General features: G+C 40.1%; 2 protein-coding genes across 7 annotated transcripts in view; both read left to right on the plus strand.

Moving 5' to 3' along the window:
* Positions 1–19,650, plus strand: part of SHANK2 (SH3 and multiple ankyrin repeat domains 2) — a 339,924-nt gene that overhangs the window by 298,631 nt on the left and 21,643 nt on the right. For 5 of the 6 annotated variants that reach the window (XM_079980801.1, XM_079980798.1, XM_079980799.1 and 2 more), the window contains 2 exons: positions 13,225–13,355; positions 18,029–18,140. In XM_079980801.1, coding sequence (XP_079836927.1) covers positions 13,225–13,355; positions 18,029–18,140 — 243 coding nt within the window. Of the gene's footprint in view, positions 1–12,929; positions 12,990–13,224; positions 13,356–18,028; positions 18,141–19,650 lie in introns of all 6 variants that reach the window. The other variant, XM_079980803.1, reaches the window with a different exon arrangement.
* LOC307213885 (uncharacterized protein) lies at positions 311–12,989 on the plus strand. The gene is made up of 2 exons (XM_079972115.1): positions 311–1,623; positions 7,105–12,989. The coding sequence occupies exons 1-2, from the start codon at positions 1,536–1,538 to the stop codon at positions 7,959–7,961; spliced, it is 945 nt and encodes a 314-aa protein (XP_079828241.1). The 5' UTR covers positions 311–1,535; the 3' UTR covers positions 7,962–12,989.

Below are 19,650 nucleotides of genomic sequence, written 5' to 3' on the forward strand. Positions count from 1 at the left end.
TAGAATGTTGTATTATTTTATTGTTGTTAGCCGCCCTGAGCACGGCTTCAGCTAGGGAGGGCGGGATATAAATAAAAATTATTATTATTATTATTATTATTATTATTATTTATTGAAATTATTAACATGAAAATGTTTCAGTTGAGTGAGAGATTTCTTAAGTTTCCTTTGCCTTAATGAGAATTAGCAACACCCACAAAATCAACAATATTAAATTATCATAAATTTAAAATGTCCAAAGAATGTCAGGGATACACAGCAAAGTAGTTTTAAGTCCTATTGATTTTAGTGGGTGAATTGAGTACATGTTTAAAATTGTGGTCCTGTGCACAGCTCAAGTAAACTTAGTGGGATTTGCTTCTAAGGAAGTATGCATATGTTTCCTAGTTGAAATCAGTTGGACTTGAAATTCTTAACTTTGGTTGAAACACGCCACATTATTCCTTTATCACACGCCATATGCCCTCTTCTTTCCCCCCTGCCATGCCTTTCTCCCTTTCCCTCCTAAAGCTGTTGAGAGACAACTTAATGGTACTTCTTCTGCAGTGTACATGCTCGTGTTTATTGCTTTGCATCTGCAATGTCTGCCAAAAAGAGTGCTTTCAAAAGCCATCAATAGCTAAATATGCACAGAATTTACAAATGACTTTTTAATGTACATTTATGCTCTAATATTTAGGCAGGTACCTTTTCTAAGTTTTAGCTTCTTTCAAACACATATTAGATAACATGGAATAGTTTTCTTTTTAATTGCTCTGAATAAGGAGAAAGCACACTTGAATTGTATTTCGCTTGGGATTTTGCAATCTTACACTGACATGAGACATGTGGTCTAGAACTTGAATGCAGATTCACACAACACCTTTCAGAATATGCATTTTTGCACTGCTGTATGGTAGAATTTATACGAAGCTTTTTCATTTTGTGAATGGCTCCCAGGCCATGGGATCGGCAACCCCTAAAGATTCAGGTTGTCAGTTGTGTGTCTTTTGGTGGGGAAACTGAACATCTGCTAGAACGCTTCACAAGTTCTACTTTTATATAGATCTCATAGCATGTGATGTATCGTCCTTTCATTAGTACATTGGGTGGGTATACTGGGATGAAGAACAACACACATGAAAAATAGTGGTTATGGTTCATTTCTGAAGTTAATAATGTGGCTGAAGCCACAGTATGAAGGTGCAATGGATGTTGCACCCAGTTTGATGTAACCTATTGTGCATGGCACAGTTTCTATCTGTATCTGTCTTAGGTATTCAGAAACTTTCATCCTATCTAAAGCAGCTTGAACAGTAAGAAGAAGGGGCATGCTGCAAACATGGGCCTAAGTGCAGAGGAACAATTCACGGCTCCAAGAACTTTCTCAAGCGTGCTACTATGGCTGCTGCATTGCTAGCTGTATTTAATTGTACCCAAAGAACTTTCCAGTTATCTGGCAACAAAGAAGATCATACCTACTCCTGCAATCCAGCTGTTCATATGGGGGGAAAGGAAAGAATATATAAGGAAAAGAAAGCAATCCAGTAGTGGAGATGAAAAATCTGGTGGGATCTCAAAAGGAAGGACTCTTTGAGAGCAGCACTTCCCAGGGGAGGGATCAGCTGCCAATACAAGTGGCAGGTAAGACTCAACATGGCCATAAAGAGATAACTATTTTCAGTGAATCAATTTAAATATGTTTCTTGTAGCTGAAACCTCTGATTATTATAAGTACTGTAGCCTGTGCTCTTTCCATATACTTCCTAGAACTAAGTTGTCCTTGGTGTTTCTTCTGTAGCTTTTATATCATGAATAACTTGTAAATGGTATCCTACATTCACTGAGAAACTAGAAGCATGATAACCATGTTCAAGGAGCCAGCAGTACGCCAGCACCATGATCCTACCCAAGCATCTATGGAGCTGGTGTAGTCCTGACTTCTGGCAACATTTGACAAACATCCTGTCCAAGGCAGCTTATTCTTCAGGGCAGGGAGTAGGCAAACTACGAGTAGTGAACACAAAATTATGAGGTGTATCATGCACATGGAGGTGTCAGAACAATACACCCAGGTGTATGACACAGATGTACTAAATCACAGAAACGAAGGAGGCATCTGATCACATTGAGGAGAGGGACTGTGAGAAGTCTAACACTGCCTCTTTGCACACAACACTTTTAAAATTCAGCCAGTTGACAAATAAAATAATGTTATAGGGGAGATGCTGAAAAGAACCCAAACACACTGTCTGGGGTTTTTTGTTTTTAATTCAAAAACAACAACACTATGGAACGAAAATCCAAAAGAGCACCCGGTCCAAAAATTACCAGGCTCTTGGCACAGTCCTCTTGCTTTCCCTTTCTCCGTCTGTTTTCAAATACATCTTTATATTTGAGAACTCTGGTAGGCATGCCAGAACAAAATGCAACCAGGTAATATTGATTAAACCATTGTATAGGAAGCCACGCATCCACATACCCTATAACTCACTGTATGTCTAGAAAGAAAACGATTGAGTTAGCAGCGGTTTAAAAATACATTGTTCAGTTAGGTAGATGTAGTATGTAAGGGTGTTGGGGTCTGAAGCAGAGTGCAGACATGATGGTGCTGATTTCTTAACCATGGTTAAGAGAGTGGGAGTTGGTCATGCACAGATACCTTGGGTTGGATACAGGTTTGCGCAGAGCAGAATTGCACAAACTGGCAGGGTCGGCCCACCCATGAGGCAAGGTGAGGCATCTGACTCAGGCGGCAGGATCCACATGGACAGCAGATCCCAATGCAGATATTTATTCCTCCCCCCGTCCTGTTCCTGATGTAGATTTTCATTCACCCCTCCTTCCCTGGTGGGGAGGGGACAGCCATGCAAACTGGATGTTCCCACAAGTGGAAGCTGGAACATGATTTTCAATATTTCCTTTCCTCCTGGAGCCTTCTGTGCTCTCCAAAATCTGCTCCAGAGGATTGGGGGGGATCCTCCAGAACAGCATGGATATGGGTATGGAGGGGGAGAGGGGAACTATCAAAAGTTATCTTCCTCCTCTCACCTACGGGAGCCTCTGCAGGAATTGACTTGCTTTTGTGAATAGAAGGAGGCCTTCGATTTGTTGAACAGCAGGTCTGAATCTAACCCTCTCTTTCCTCTGTCTCCTTTTGTCTCAGGCATTCTTTCTCCTCTCTTTCTCCTTTGAACTTTAATTATATTTATCATTACATCTGCTTTGGTTTATTTGTTCCTATTTTAAATTCATTTCAGAGTCTCACATTTTGTCTGCAATTGTATAACATGTTTTTATGTAGTGTCAGCTTATGTGCTGGTTTCCTATAGAAAGACAAATATTTTTGAGAATAATAAATAAATAATCTGCAGTGGTACTAAGCATGGTTAAAAGCTTGACTTCACTAAGCATTAATCAGGATTTGAAGCAAGGCTTCAATAAGCTGGCAAACCCTGGCAAAGCTGTTGAGCGTTAATCATGGTTAGTGTTAGCATTACGGTTAGCTCAGTAAATAACTCCTGCGTGATCTTATGTGCAGCTTATTCCCAGTCTCTTAACCATGAGTAAAAGATCAACAGAGTTGCATCTGCACTGGGCATAAATAATTGCTTCATTTTCTTTTCATTATTATTATTTCTACATCTCATTGAGTGTAACCACAAGCTAGTGATTTGTGCCCCAGTAATGAAACCAAATCTGTAGATGAAAAGTATTTAGAAGATAAATACATAATATTGATTTTGTTTACATGTTGATCCTTGCAGTAAGGTTGTTGTATGCTCCTGGTGAAGAACTAGGCAACAATGCAAGATCAAGGCACCTAATTCAAGAGAGAAGTTAACTTGATTTTAATATTTCTAGTCACATGGTGCAGAAGCGTAAGCCATTTGATCATTCAGTCCTGCTGCTGAGCAGCACAGTTTCTAGGCACACCAGATTTCCATTGTCTCCATATTACCAAATGCACTTCTTCCACACCACCAACATAGCACTGGTGCCATCATCTTAACAACTTCCAAGTCCTGAATTTTATCAGGCCAACTTGCAGACAGCAAGAAAATGACCTTTCAAGCAGAGCCTGATGCATATATCACAGTGATGTCAACCATTATCCCAAGTTGCCACGGTTGCTCTGCATTGAATGAAAATCAGCTTAAGGTTCTCTGTGCCCCATAATAATATTAAATAAAGGCTGTAAATCCTAGTTATTAGAGATGCTTGAACTCTTTGTTGTTAATGTTGCCTCTTGATTCAGCCCCTTCATTGTTAATGGCTAGTCTAACAACCCATCTTAACCTCTTTGAATGTATTCATGATTCATAAGTATTTGACAACAATGTCAGAATTTAAGTCCATTGATTGTTTATAAACTGTTTACTCAGTTTGTTATTTGTGTGATTGGCCACACATGCCAATCTCTCTGATTGGAAGGCTGAAGTTATTTGCTTAGGAAGACGTTGCAGCGAATAAAATGTTTCTGAGCAATAAGGATTTTTTTTTCAAGTTAGGAAACTGGATTCACCAATAAATGGCAAATGAACCATCAACATAAATAACAAACTATGCCAAAATATTATTTTATTTGTATATCAATGTTCACACATCAGCTGGGGGTGGGATAGGTTATATTTTTCAGATTATTTTATCAGGTCTACTATTTTCCATTTGGTTCTATTGTAAATGTTCAGACAAAGAGTTTTAAAATATGAAAAATGCCTGGCTTCATATGATCAATGATATCCAATAATAATAATATCCCTTCTTTAGAATGGGATGGCCAACTTCTGCATTATAAGCGGCCACTCAGTTCTCTAGATTCCGTTCCTGGAAGGGGAGTATATTTTGCTGTCCAATTGGACCTTCTCGCAACTAGTCAGAAGTTGTATTCAGCATGACCTAGGAAAAGCGGTTTCATAGTTATGGTGCATGTGTGCTGGATCATGATTTGGGCTGTTGCATTCAAAACCTGGAGATAGAATCATAGATTTGCACAGCTAACAACGTGAAAGGCTTCTCACACAACCTTTTACAAAAATAATTTCCTTTTTATATAAAATGTTATTACTAATTAAAATGTAGCAGGGAGTAAGGCAGATAAAATTATTTCCTGGGCCACATCTTGTTCGTGGGCCTCAGCTGGCCATCCCTGCTCTAGAGGTTCAGTTAGAATTTTGAAACAAACATTTGCTCACGTGGTTAAAAATATCCCTGTTTTATATGTGTACCCTAGCAGAGAATTTTGAAAAGTGGATTTTGTGGTCCTACACTATCTATCTGAGGGATATAGGAATCACTGGTTACAGCTGTCGCTGGGCTGGTGGAGCAAAGGTGGGAATTAAAGTGCAAAAGCAGCAGGTATTACATTTAAATTGTCTCGTGAAGTCCCTTTTCAAAGTATCCATGCAGTGGAAGATCCAAGGCTTGCTTGCCGCTCTGTCTCCACATCCATTTTCATAAGGAACTCATGCATATTATATACAAACAGTTTCATTCTCACTTTCCATAAACATGCAACTGGACAGTCTAAACAAACACAAATAGGTGTGAATACTTTGAATGTGAATACGTTAATTAATAGATGGAGAAATTATTAGCACTCACAACGTAATTAATGTTGAAATTAAATATTCAGTTATATTGAATCATGAAATGTACAAGGCCCTTTAAATGAATATATGGTTGGATGGGTTCAGGATTTGGAGTGGTGAGAGAGACCATGGTTTTCTCTAGGAACCACCCCCAACAACCCTCTCCCACTAAAATAAGATGGATGATCTCAAAGGATAAGAAATAATAAGGAACACTGTTACAAATCAGACACATATATACACCCGTGTCCCTCTGGTGCAAATACACAAATCCAAATTAAGTTCATAAGAGCAGCATGTGGTGTGTGTCAATGAGCAGGAGTGACACCTAACCAAATACAAATTGATTTGGAGATTCTGCAAAGCAGGTGCAAATTACTTAGCACCAACCACACAGAGCAACCAGTTCACCAGGAATGATTAGTAGTAGTTACTCTTGTTTACTAGGTAGACTTAGTGAGAATCATGCTGTTCACACACAAATCTTGCTTAAAATTGGGAAATGTACTTTGAATAAGTGATTATTATGATAATTTGAGAGGACATCTCAGATAAATATGAATGGGTAAATTGTCCCAGAGGCAGAAGGCTTACTTTATTTTCCCCCCCAACCTAGGACATTTTCTCATTCTTCATTAGCCTGCATAATATATATAAATGCATAAAGTAACTGCTTAGTTAGGAAGTGCATGCAATATATAATCATTTTAAAGTGTTTGGGGATACATTTTCTTAAGAGTAGATGTGAATTTAAATAACATACATGGACAAATGCCCTTATTTAATGCTTGACCTTTCTTTGTAAACTGCATTGTACACGTGTTATATAACTCTTTATAAAAGTACTCAGGCAAGGAGTCAGCAAGGCAAGTGCAAGGGAAATATTTATCTTCAGACAAACAAAAGGCATCCTGGTGAACAATGCCATTGTGCATAATTACTTTCAGTTTAATATTAACAAAAAGGAAATGAATGCATACAGAAGACCTAAGAGACATTGTTCACAGGATAAATTTGATTGACTGCCACACAGATTTTGTGGCAATAATTCTGGAAGGAGTTTAGGGGTGAGATGAAACGCCGGACAAAAGAGAAGATAGCAAGCAGTGCTTCAAAAGTTGCCACACAAGCCAGTGGTGGAGCACATCTGACACCACAGGAAGCTCAGGTCGCTTGGAAAGTTGACTCAAAGTTCATCACAGAGATTTCTGACTGTGACATCACTACAATGCATAGGTGAGCTTTTTGCTAGGTTCACAGACATTTACTGTCACAATCACAATAAGGTGTATTGAAAGATGTTCTTTGGGATCCAGTACAGTTGTATGTGTTATGGGTGCAGCACCGTGTGCATTTTATGAAGTGCCACCTGCACTTTTCAGTCTCTAAATTTTAGTCTGCCCAACTATTTGCCCAAACACAAACACTCTGGTTTCCCAACTGGCTTCTTTCTGTGTGTTGTCCGATGTATGTAGATTCCTCCATCTGCCTGGCCTCAGATACAGTGGTTGTTGCTCCTCTATTTGATTGCCAGATGTCACTGGGCAGCAAGATGGGGAGGTTCCTGGATCTTCTGGACAGCCCAGGCACCAGAGAGGAAGTTCACCATCCACACCTGCAGAAGAGCAAGAATCTTCAGTGCCAGCTTCTGATGAAGATTCACCAGCCAGAACTACAGAGAGTTGGCCATGGCCATTGTCATCATCTGAAACACACAGCAACCTGGGGGAAGATTTTGAGGGATTTCCAACACCAGAGCGGACTCCGCGGTGTACAATGGACATACAATCTCCTGGGGATCAGTCTCTCAGTAGGACTCCCCAATATGAGAGTGACTCTCCTGTGGAGGGAAATGATGAAATGAACGAAGAGCACCATGGTGTTCAGCCTGTCCCTAGGGATCGGGGTTGGAGAGGGCAAACTCAGCTGACAGAGGGAGAGAGGTTATTAATGGAAACCAATAGTAGGATTGTACAGCTGCTGGAAAATATCAAGAGGGAGCATGCACAGTCTATGGGTCTCATGTCCCAGTCCATGGGCCGGATGGAGCTGCAGCTAGGCATTGTGGCTACATCCACAAGAGCCATCCATAACTACCTGTCTGAGATTTTAGCTTTCCTCAAACAACCAAGGACACAGGTCCTTGAAACACGTATCTCCCAAAGAGCCACCCCTCATGTTGAGTTAACGAGTGCCTCAACGTGGACTGGTGAGGATGCAGTGGCAATGCCCACTGGATACTTACCAAGGGATGAAGGGATTAATGACTCTCAAGAAACACTGCAAGCCACACTGCCTCGTCGCAGTGGCCGAATGCAGAGAGCCATAACAGAAAGGGCCTCGTTGCCCATGCCCATGCGCCAAGCAAAGGGGGGAGGGAAGAAAAAATAATTTATCACACTAGTGATAGTATTTTTAAGGGTTTTTTTTAATGTGCCTGTCCTTTTAATTCTTAGCCATAAGGCCATGAGTGGCAGAACTTGACCATTTTTACATTTGGCTAACATTGTATTCTGGCTGACTAGATTAATCTTACATTTTGTAGTTTATATTTGCATTGTTAACAATGTGTGCTACTGGTATTTGAAGAACATTTGCTTCTGTTCTTTCACTTCAGCTTCATGAGAGCATTTTTTTACACTGTGCCAGACATTCATTGCTTTTCTTACAAATACAAATCATTTCTGGACACAGTTGTTTTTTGAGTTTTCTTTTTCCATTATCCCCCCTTCCCCCTTTCCCTCTGAGCAAGCATTCTGGAGTTTTTGGTAAGTATGTGGGTCTTGGCAATATTCGCCTCAGAAATTGTGTTCGATCAGTCTTTGCCTGGTGTTTCTGGCATGCTGGCCTGAGGTGTTGGGATTAGCCTGTAAGTGCCTTTTTTGATAATAATCTTATCCTCTGTGGGTCTGACCAGATTAATCTCTTGCCTATTTTGTGGAAATTACATATCTTGGCTGGGTTGTGTAATAAGCAACATGCCAGGACTATATTGCAGCATTTGTGACTTGTACAAAAACTGTGCCAGCAAACCTATCTAGGCACATGAACTACACTTTCAAAAGCTCCTTCCTTGTTGAACTGATGGTTTGGCGAGCAACATTGTTATCCCATGGGGAGATTTAGAAACAGAGGAAAATAGCAATGCATTTATTATATGTGAATCACATAAAGAAATATCATAGGAGAAACTATCCCTAATACTATCACAGACACTTACAGATCAAAGCAATCACCTTCCTTGTAGCCAGACCTTCTCAGAATTTAAGAGTCATAACACGCTGTTGCGTTCTGTGCCACAATGTCTAAATAACAGCTTTGCATTGCAGATGATATGAAAATCTCTCCTCTTCCTTTAGGCCACCTCATTTACTGATGCTAAGAGTGGTCCTAGCACACTAGGCAGATAACTAATGCACATGGGTTGGAGAGCATTTTTATTACTGTTGGGTCTGCCTCTGTGAGGGTTGGTTAAAAAGCGGGACACAAAAGCATCTAGATGCATCTAAGGAATACAGAGTGGCTTCTGAGTGGTACTCAAGATCATCCTGTTTTCACCACCAAACTGGGTTGTGTGGTCGCCACCACTGTTACAGGCACAGTGTAGGGCCTGCTTCACTTTCCAGTTTCACTTTGGAGCTAAATTCCCTAAAGAGCATATTTGTGAGAGCATATTTATCAAGCCCATATCTAAATCCAAGTTTGTGGCTGTATCTAAACAGGCTGTGGGCCATCTCTTCCACCTACTCTTGTTTCAGACGGAAGAAAACCTGAGAGCAAGAAGCATTTTGCTGCAGTACAAACCAGCCATAATATGCTTCTTAGTGAAATATTTGCTTGTGGCTGCTTTTTGCTAAGTGACTGGGCTAATGGTGAAATGCAGCTAGTGTGGGCTAACCCCTCATGCAGGCACAACGTACGGTTCAGGTATCTGTCCTGAGAGATGAGCTGTCATGGGTGTGCTGTCTTGACCATAAACTCTAAATGCACCCGGTCTGTCAGGGATGACCTTTCACACCTGCATACCACTTGTGCCCCATCTGTGCCTGTTTTATTTCTTGTTTGTTTGTTAAACATAATATACCGTATTTTTCCGTCTACAAGACGCCTCCATGTATAAGACTATTTTGGGGGACTCAGATTTAAGAAAATGGGGGGAGATGGCCCCATGTATAAGACGCCCCCTCATTTTTGACATTATTTTTTAGGAAAAAAACCTAGTCTTATACACGGAAAAATATGGTATATATAGATGCCTTTATAAATAAATACATTTCAAATTGAAGCATGTAAGAATCATGATGCAAGAATACACATTCTTACAAAATTACATTAAAAAACAACAACCAAGGGGAAGTGTCACAAGCAAGTATGAAACGCAAGTCCAGTCCAATGGATTTTGTTAAGGTTCCAATGTAGCTTTCAAAGTCCTAAACAAAAACAAGCTGCAGAACTCTTTGAAAATTAGCCTTTTATTAATATGTTTGAAAAGCGAAATACATGGAGTTCCACAAACATCCTGAGATCATCCTAGATCTACAATATAATGAAGATGTGTTTATTTGCATTATGTCACTCTAAAAGTGTGATGGAATTGGGGAGGGGGGTATTCAGAATTTGACAAATATACTACAGTTCAAACATAACCATTGTTGGAAAGTCCAGATTTCCTCCCTAAATTTAATACATTTAATTCATTGGGTTATACTGCATCCCAACTTCAGTATGCGATTAAAACAAAATCAGCACAAAATTCATTCTTTGCAGTAATATACAAAGCGCCCTCCCCATTCCAACTTGTTTCAGCTATCTGTGATTAGAAAGGGTTGCAATACCTGCCATTTGAGTGGAAAAAGCTGTAGGGCAAGGAAAAATGAGCTGACAATAATAAGATCAACAAAAGATAGAGTTTCCCACTAACCTAATGTGTGGTGGCAATATCAGATTTTGTTAGTGAATACCTGCAAACTGATATTGTAGTCAGATCTAGTGCTTGGATCAGACTTCCAATACTGTCTTGCAAAATAATGGAGGTATGCATGGTTTTTATCATTTTCAAAGTGAATATACCCATGCTTTTTTCTTGTATCTGTCAAAGCCTATTCATTATTTCCCTGTAGTTCTCATTGTCTGGCTAGAAATATGGCTACGTGTGTCTTTTCAGTTACAAAAGTTATGAGTCTTTATGTGGAATATTACATTACTTGCAGACATTGAGTAACAAATACTTCCCATTTTCAAAATCTTTCACTGTTGATCACAAAAGGTTTGTGGCATCATTTACAGGACTAGAGAGGAGAGAGGCATAACACAAAATCTTCCCTCTTGGTGGTGGATATACCAGCATACCCAAATGTCAAAGATGAAACCTGTAAGGTTTATGTTTTACTGCAAATTGGAAAGGTTTAGTCATAGTTTGAAAGACAGAATTCAGATTTCTGCTAAATTGAGTATAAATCTTTCACATCACATTTGAATCTTTTAAAAAGCAGCCAAAAAAAATAGAATACTGAAAGATATTGATATTTACAAATAATCTATAGCATTGTCCAGTTCCATGATGTTGGCAGTAGATCTTGAGCCTTCTCAGTGACTTAAGAATCTGCTTTTCTATGACAATTTTCTTCACAGGTAGAGAAGTTTACTGTGATTCCTATAAACACCATTGCCCTGATCCAGCTATCCCTTGTGGGCACAAGGGCTCTGATCTCACCCAGCCACAGGATCTTCTCCATTCACTTCAGTGGTCGAGGCATCTCTGGTATCACATGCATAGAGATATGCACATAGATCTTTTCCATCCACTGCTGTGATTTGAGAAACCCACACATGCAGGGGCTCCTTGTGCACATTGCAGCACACATGGGGCTCTGGTTCAGGAAGCATCTCTGCATTTAACTAGATGTGCTACATTAAAATCCATTTTCCTTTTCCCATATACCATTCTAAACCACACTCTTAAGAGACGAATATGCTCTACATATCTAATTACAATCTCTAATTTCAACACTCTGCATGGGTGGAATTGTCTGTAGAAAATTATTGAGGTGACTGTATTGAGTTGGTAACTAATGGGCTAGTTTCTCTTTCTTCCTAAAGCAGTTTGCAATGCAGGTATTTTGTATTTAATTCTAGAAAAATCAGTTGGGAAGTATGATGCCTTTAAGACTTCAGTTGTCGGACATGATGAAAAAAAGAACTTGGTGGAGTCTCTTCCAGTTGTTACATAACTTTTTATGTATGCATATATGCTGAGTATCCAGGGCCCTGTGGTTAGGATGAATATTTTGCTAACTTTGCTTTGATAATCTAAATGTTAAAAAAACACCACTGCATATATATAATCTGACTGCATTCTCTGAACATTGATACTGAAGGTGTGGCAAAGAAAGAATATAGGGCTATTTTTTATAGTATAAGGTTGGCTCTTATTCCAAGTGTGGAGGATGAATTGATGTGTGATCTTAGATCAGTAAAATGACTCAGTTTCAACATAAATACAAGGGGATGATACCCATTGTATAATGCTATAATCCAGTTGTTGCCTAACTCTAGATTTGAACATTCCTCTTGCATCTTAAAAGGAAATCACTTGTATCGATTGCTTCTATTTTGGTTTGTGTTTGTAATTTGTCGCATTCTGCATTGTGCCTATTGGATCCAAATTTCCCTGTGCTACAAAGGGTAGAGATAAATTTTGTGTGGTTGGCCTCTATAGCTCACTTAAAACTGAGGGCTGATTTTCTTCATAACCTTGTCTGTGACGGCCTGCTTTTATTTATCCAGCTCAGATTAGTTTTCCTACCTTTTATCCATAGTGAAGTGGTCATACTATGACTTTGAGATCACAGTTTGATGGCCATCACTCAAACATACTCTTTGAACATTTGTGGCAAACAGTAACACCATCTGAGTTTGCGGTCAAAATGTTTCATGATTACTTCCTCATAGGCAAATGCAGGAAAATAGTACTCCAGAGTTTAGAAAGTGGTTTGCTACTAACAACGTGGCCATGAGAATTAGCCCTGAGATATTAATTGCCAGGCTTATAGCAAAGTTTCTAATGAAGATTTGAAACTTGACTCATTGGACCTAAGTATGATTCATTTAACATTTAGAAGTCCATAGAAAATTAAGTATTTGCATATTTAAGAGACTTTAAAAAGTGCTGTTATAGCAGTGCCAAATCGTTTTGTCTAATAGCCTGACATCAGGAATAGGTTACAAAGTAATAGCATAAAGAGCACTTAAAAATACCTATTATTGTCTAAAATTTCATTAGCATTCTAGTGATTACTGTGTGGAATAGTGCTCTAGAGGTGTAAAATTTCTAAAGGTTTTCTTTCCATTTCTATATAGATATTTTCCCTTCACATTTTGAAGGTTTGAAGAAGAGGATTGTTTTTCGAGTCACACTAAGTAAACATTAAATGCATGCAGGCTTAAAACTAAAGCATGCATGTTACGCAGCAGCAATAAAAGTGCTCGGCTTGCACGACTTACGATGCTGAAGCATTGCCTTGTTAAATTGCCAAAATCCCCTTTTTATTTGCATCTTTAAAAAAAGTTAAACTCTTAATTTCACATTGCATTATTTAGATTTTCAGTCTTTGGACAAATTAGATTTATTTTAGCAAATATTTCTGTGTTACAGATAAAGTTGATGAAATAGTACCAGTTTCCAAGCCATCAAGAATTCCAGACAATGCAGCCGTGGACTCAAGAGTGGCAACAATTAAACAACGACCTTCCAGCAGATGCTTTCCCTCGGCTACAGATATGAATGTGAGTAAATGTACTTAAGAGTTCTGATATTTTGACTAAATTAAGATCTTTCCAGATTCCTAATAGTAGAGGATAATCCTCCAAGCTTTCCTTTTCTTTTTGCACACTTATCCTTAATTCTTCTGACTTGTGCCCATGATCACCTTCTGGAATGACACTCCTCACTGTAACGGCTTAAGATTTATTTCCTAGGAAAATTTACTTGGAAGTTAGTCCCATTGAAGTAAATGAGAGGAACCTCTATAAGTGTGATATATTCATGTTCTGTAAAATTACACCTTTGTTATACCATATTCTTGAAATGGATCCATAGCAATGGTATATTCAAATGCCCTTTTAATGGCTAACTTCCAAAGTTTGAAATCAACATCAAAACCTTCCTCATGATTTATTGTAATGGTGCAATGGGACTGTATCTAGATATGAAATAGATCTAAATATTGAATCAGATCTTGTCCAAGAATCACACATAATGAACTTAAATGGCTTCCTAACCCCAGAGTCGTCTGCGACTGGACCTAACGGTCAGGGATCCCTTTACCTTTTTTACAGTGCAGTATGGTGTGTTTCTTTTCCTTCCCATCAGAAATGTTGCTCAAGAAATGTGTTCTGTCCAGAATGACAAATTTGCCACCTATTTCACAAATACTATCATTCATAGAATTTGATATGACTTTAGAAGCTCTTAGTTCAAATACCACAACTAGTGTAGAAGGCTCTGCTTTCTACAAGTTGTGTGCATCCGCTACTCTTGATTCCCCACCTACTGAGGCAGAAAGAATTAAGGGAGAAACTGACCTGCTGTTAGTTGGATTGCTGTGTGTTCTGGTTGGTGATGGACAGCATACAGGAAGTAATGACCTCAGTTAGATGGAATAATAAATATTCTCCTCCACAGGGAAGGCATGCCAAAGAAATATGAAACTTCTGATTGTCTTGCTCGGCTCTGGCTTTGATACTTCTAGCTAGTCTAAAGTTTTCCCTTTTCCAGTAAGCTTTTGGGATAGCAGTTTATTTCACTGTATAAAGATACTGTTTCTGAACTGTATCTCCTTCAATCACAGTTTGCAGGGCAAAAGATGGCATTGAATCCTGTGGCTCCTAGTAACACTTCAGGAACTTCTGATTCTGTGCTTTTCAGGTGCTTGAGGCAGATGTTTAGCTTTTCCCAGAAAGTAAAGTGCCAGAGGACAGAAGCATAATCTCTTGAGAATATTTTTGAAGAATTGAGACTGTCCACCGGTCCACCTCAACTTTTCTTCCCCTACCCATTGTTTTTTTAAAAAATCTTTTTAATTTTAATTTTCTTTAGAAAAGTTATACCCCAGTCTTCAGCCCAAGAGGCTCCTGGAGTGGCTTGCATACAATCAAGATAGTCCCTGTCTGTCAGCTTACAATAAAAAAGAAACAGCACAGAAGGAAAAGTGTCAGGGGATGAAGGGTGGGGAAACTCAGAGGCCAATTCTTAAAGTTTAAATAGTAGTTATTATCATGACAAGGCGGAATGGAATCAGTTTAGGGACAGGCGGTGTCTGATAGAGCTGGCCTTTCAGTAAAGCTATGGAATGAACCCCACTTCTTATCTCTCTCACTGTTCATTTGCAAAATAATCATTTTCACTTTTATTCTCTATGCACTACTTATGCCTTATAAAATTATTTATGTTATTCAGTGGTCTTGTTCCTTCTTGCGTAAAATTCCAGCTGTTTAGCATCTACTTCCTCTATGAAGCATTTTTTACTTTTTGGGGGGGGAGTTGGGGAGTGGAGACGGGCTTTCTTCAGATGTGCTGTATTCTTCTTTCAGGAGGAAAATAGATTATGATACATCTGCTGCTTTTATTTGTGTATTTTGTTTTGTTTTTAAAGAAAAGAATTGAGTCTAGGTTCTGGACTGGAGGACAGTCCCAAATTCATCATTAAAATGAAAAAAAATGTGAATTTTTGAGTAAAGCTCTGTGTGTGTGTGTGTGTGTGTGTGTGTGTGTGTGAGAGAGAGAGAGAGAGAGAGAGAGAGAGAGAGAGATGAGGAGACAGGTTGCATTTTAAATTGAAAAGTGCTTGAAAATTCAGGAGTGTGAGCCACTGCAGTGGAAACAAAAGAAATATCTAGCTATGTGCATAGTTTTCTCACATACTTGCACATAAATTTGGTCTTACAAATTGCCTGTTAACTGCTAGTTAGCTGTTGGTATGCTGCATTCAACACTTTTCTGAAGGTATCTGTAGTATTGTATGTGACCATGGCTCATGTTTTGTCTCACTCCAAATAACAATACAGTGGAACCTTGGGTTACGTACCGTCCTCCTTACGAACACTTTGGGTAATGAGCTCCGGTAACCCGGAGGTAGGTGCTCCTGGTAGCAAACTTTGCCCTGGGATGCGAGTGGAAGCCACGCAGCGGCAGGCCCCATTAGCGAAAGTGCACCTCAGGATAAGAACAGTTTTGGGTTAAGAACAGACCTCCGGAACAAATTAAGTTCATAACCGGAGGTACACCACTACAGCCCCAAACATAAGACCCAATCACATACAGTAGACGCTCAGGTTACAAATGTGATGCGTGCAGGAAGCACATTCGCAACCCGCAGCACCATGTCTGTGCACACACAAGTTGCGATTCAGCACTTCTGCGCATGCGCAAAGCATGATTTAGCACTTATGGGCATTTGCAAGTGCCGAAACCCGGAAGTAACCCATTCCGGTACTTCTGGGTTCGGCGCAATGTGCAACCTGAAATCGCGCAACCCAAAGCGTCTGTAACCCGAGGTATGACTGTATAAAAAACAGTATGGTGTAGTGGTTAAGATCGGTGGACTCGTAATCTGGTGAACCAGGTTCGTGTCTCCGCTCCTCCACATGCAGATGCTGGGTGACCTTGGACTAGTCACACTTCTCTGAAGTCTCTCAGCCCCACTCACTTCACAGTGTTTGTTGTGGGGGAGAAAGGGAAAGAAGATTGAGGTCAATGTGTTGTGGACTGTTGAGGTCACCTGAGAAGACTAGTGAGGTCTTCTAATAGAAGACGTTATCCTTTCACAGTATAGCTTAGGTTGTTATCTCTTTATTACTCCCTGTAAAAGAACAAGGAAAACAAGTTTCTAGTTCTGTTCTGTGGTTTCTGAATAAATGTGATTGTATTGTATTGTAGAGTGTTTCCTTTTCCTGCTTATACTTGGGTGCACTGCTAAACTTCCTTAATCCCGGGAGCTCCGACTCTTTGCTTGATGTCAACACAAGTGGCACATACCAAGGTGCAGACAAGAAACTGTCATGCAGGCCTAGTATAAGAAGAGACCCTTGGAGGGACAGATTCTGCGGTCTTGTGCTGTACTCTTGTCCAACAGTTTGTACCACCTCGCCAGTCCTCTGTGGATATGACCTCAATTCCCATACCGTTTCCTTAAGGAGCCATATCTATCAAGGTGTCATGGGCAGTTAACAATATACTTCTGTTTCTTCCGGGGGGGGGGGGAGATTGTTCATACCAGAGCAGAATACTAGCACATTGTGGCTGTAGACCTGTTGATTTCTGGATAGCATGTTATGGCTTACTTGTTTATATTCCTTTTCCTACCTTGAGATGTTTAGGAGAGGTGTGCAGGATAATTGATCTAATAATTGATCTCAGACACAAGTCAGGGTTTTGAATGGTGCCTTACCTGCTCTACATTAATGGCTTCTACTCTCAGTTCTTACTTTGCAATATTCTGGTCACCTATGTGTACGGTAGCACATACCACCATTTGAAGAAGATAACAATCCTTTCCTATAAGTGCTTTTCTTCAAAGGGGATGTCTGTTCTACTGTAGTCCACAAATCCATTTGGTACCATTAGCCAAGTTTTCCTTCATCCCAGTTGTCCGGTTCTGAATAGATCCTTCCCCTACCTATGTTTAACTTTGCTACTGCAAGTGACTGAGGGAGGGCCTCTTGCAACACCTGATGCCACTATGAAAGGTTTTCATATGTGGCAGACAGGTATGGACAGTTCTGGAAGAAGATCAGTTGTAAGAAATAAACTTGTGATCCATAGAAATGGCTTTCTCTTTTGCCAGTTGAGTACAAATATAAAGCCTTCCATAGCAAAAGCTCATAGTTCACTAGTTTATCAAACCTTCCTTTTTGTGTTGCCGTTTTCCTGTGTAATATAGAAATAATCTGCCCAATTTCCCAAATATCCAATGAAACAAATATTTTGGATGTCTCAAAATAATGGCCAAATTGTGTAGAGTATAATGTATTTTTTCCCAAATTGTCACTTACTATTTGAAGTGAATATCAAAGCTATGGCCAAGTTGACATGTTTCTTTGAATTGTAGCATGTATTTTGCCACTACCTGCTGTAAATGTTACCGTTCTGCACCAGTAACATATAATTCATCTGCCTAGGCCAAATTATATCATTACTAACCACACTATTCACATCTGCCCCAATCACCAGCATGCAATCTGTCCCTCCTTACATGGTCAGGAATAGAGATAGAAATAGAGATAAAGATAGACAGACAGACAGACAGACAGACAGATGATAGAATGGCATGAAAGTGACAATGAAGACATAGAACCATACTGCCCAAGGTATTGTGTAAACCAAGCTTATATGTGAGAATGAAACAGAACATTAAATTATGGCTTCAGGTGCAATTATTTTTTCTTTTTGTTTTTTGTAGTCTATGTATGAGAGGCAAGGGATTGCTGTGATGCCACCAACAGTCCCTGGGAGTTCCCAAGGCCCGTTTCTGGGTGTACCACGAGGCACCGTGAGAAGACAAAAATCAATAGGTAAAATGAAACTTTCTACAAGCGACGTTTCATTATTTTCAACAATTGCTTACAGTGTTTGCTTCAAATGCATTTGTTCATGGGTTGATTTTGAGTCTTTTATCAAATAGCCATTGCGTGAGAACAAACTGGCCCATTCACATGTCATATTGAACCATAAAATAAGCTGTACTTTAATGTGAGAGAGTAGCATGCAAATGCATGTTTGAGAAATGGCAGGTATTTTTTTCCTCTCCCACTGCTCCTGCTGCTGCCGCATTGCCATGAAACAAGATGTGGTTTTGCTTCTCAAGTTCATGGTTTATTTTTATCCAAACAAACCATGAGCAGAAGCCAAGCTTTGTTATTGGCTTACCACTTTGGGGAAAACAAATTATGAGTCCAGGTTTAGACAACATGACATACCAGACCATGGCTTGTTTCGCGGAAGCACAGCAGGAACAGCGGAAGAGCAAAGCATCTCTGCTTTTTAGAAGCATGCAGCAGCACATTCACATTAAACCATAGCTAGTTGTAACTAAGATATAATGTGATATGTGAACCAGGCCAGTCAGTGGCAGACGAAGCCGCTCGGGCACCTAGAGCGGCAAACATGACATGCACCTGGGGGTGAGGCGTCACTACGTAGCACACATGTGCAGCGTAGCTACGTACGACGCATGCGCCGTATATAGTGGCGCCACACAGGGGGACTACATAGTGGTTTGCCGGCGGCGTGGTGCTGGGATCCTCTGCTCACGGCTGCAGCCACAAACGGAGGATCCTCTACATGCGACTGCAGCCACAAGCAGAGGATCCCAGCACTGCACCGCCGGCAAACCGCTACATAGCACACATGTGTGGCATCGCTACGTACGTGGTTTGCCGGCGGCGCAGAATCGGGATTCTCCTCGCGGCTACAGCTGCAGGTGGAGGATCCTCTACATGCAGCTGCAGCCACGAGCAGAGGATCCTGGCACCATGCTGCTGGCAAATTGCTACGTAGCGCACATGTGCACAAGCGTGTTACATAGCAGTTTTCCGGTGGCGCGGTGCTGGAACCCTCTGCTCGCAGCTGCAGCCGCATGTAGAGGATCCTCCATTCGCGGCTGCGACGGCGTAATGGCTGCTTGCGCCGCCTTCTCACCGCCAGAGATATGGCACTGGGAGCACACCGCCCCGCCCCCCCTGCCCCCCCGCCCCCCGTTGTGACGCCAATGAGGCCAATGTCTGTCAGTAACATTGACTGAATATTACAACTGGAATTTGTGCTCTTTGAAATATACAATTTCTTAAGTAATTCATTGCTTTTTAGCTTGTTTGTTTCAAATATTTATTTACTGCTTAATATCAGAATTTCTTAGCATACAAAATGCATTTATAAATTACAAAATTAATAAGTAACGAAGTAACCAACAGCAGACAATCTCTATAAAGTATGGTAAAATCAAAACCAAATTTAATACACATTTAAATTTTATGTTTATTGAATCAAAAGCATCACTTTTGCACATTTGAAAATGTTTTAGCA

The sequence above is a fragment of the Podarcis cretensis genome (genome assembly GCF_951804945.1).
Source record: "Podarcis cretensis genome assembly, chromosome: 1".
NCBI lineage: Eukaryota > Metazoa > Chordata > Lepidosauria > Squamata > Lacertidae > Podarcis > Podarcis cretensis.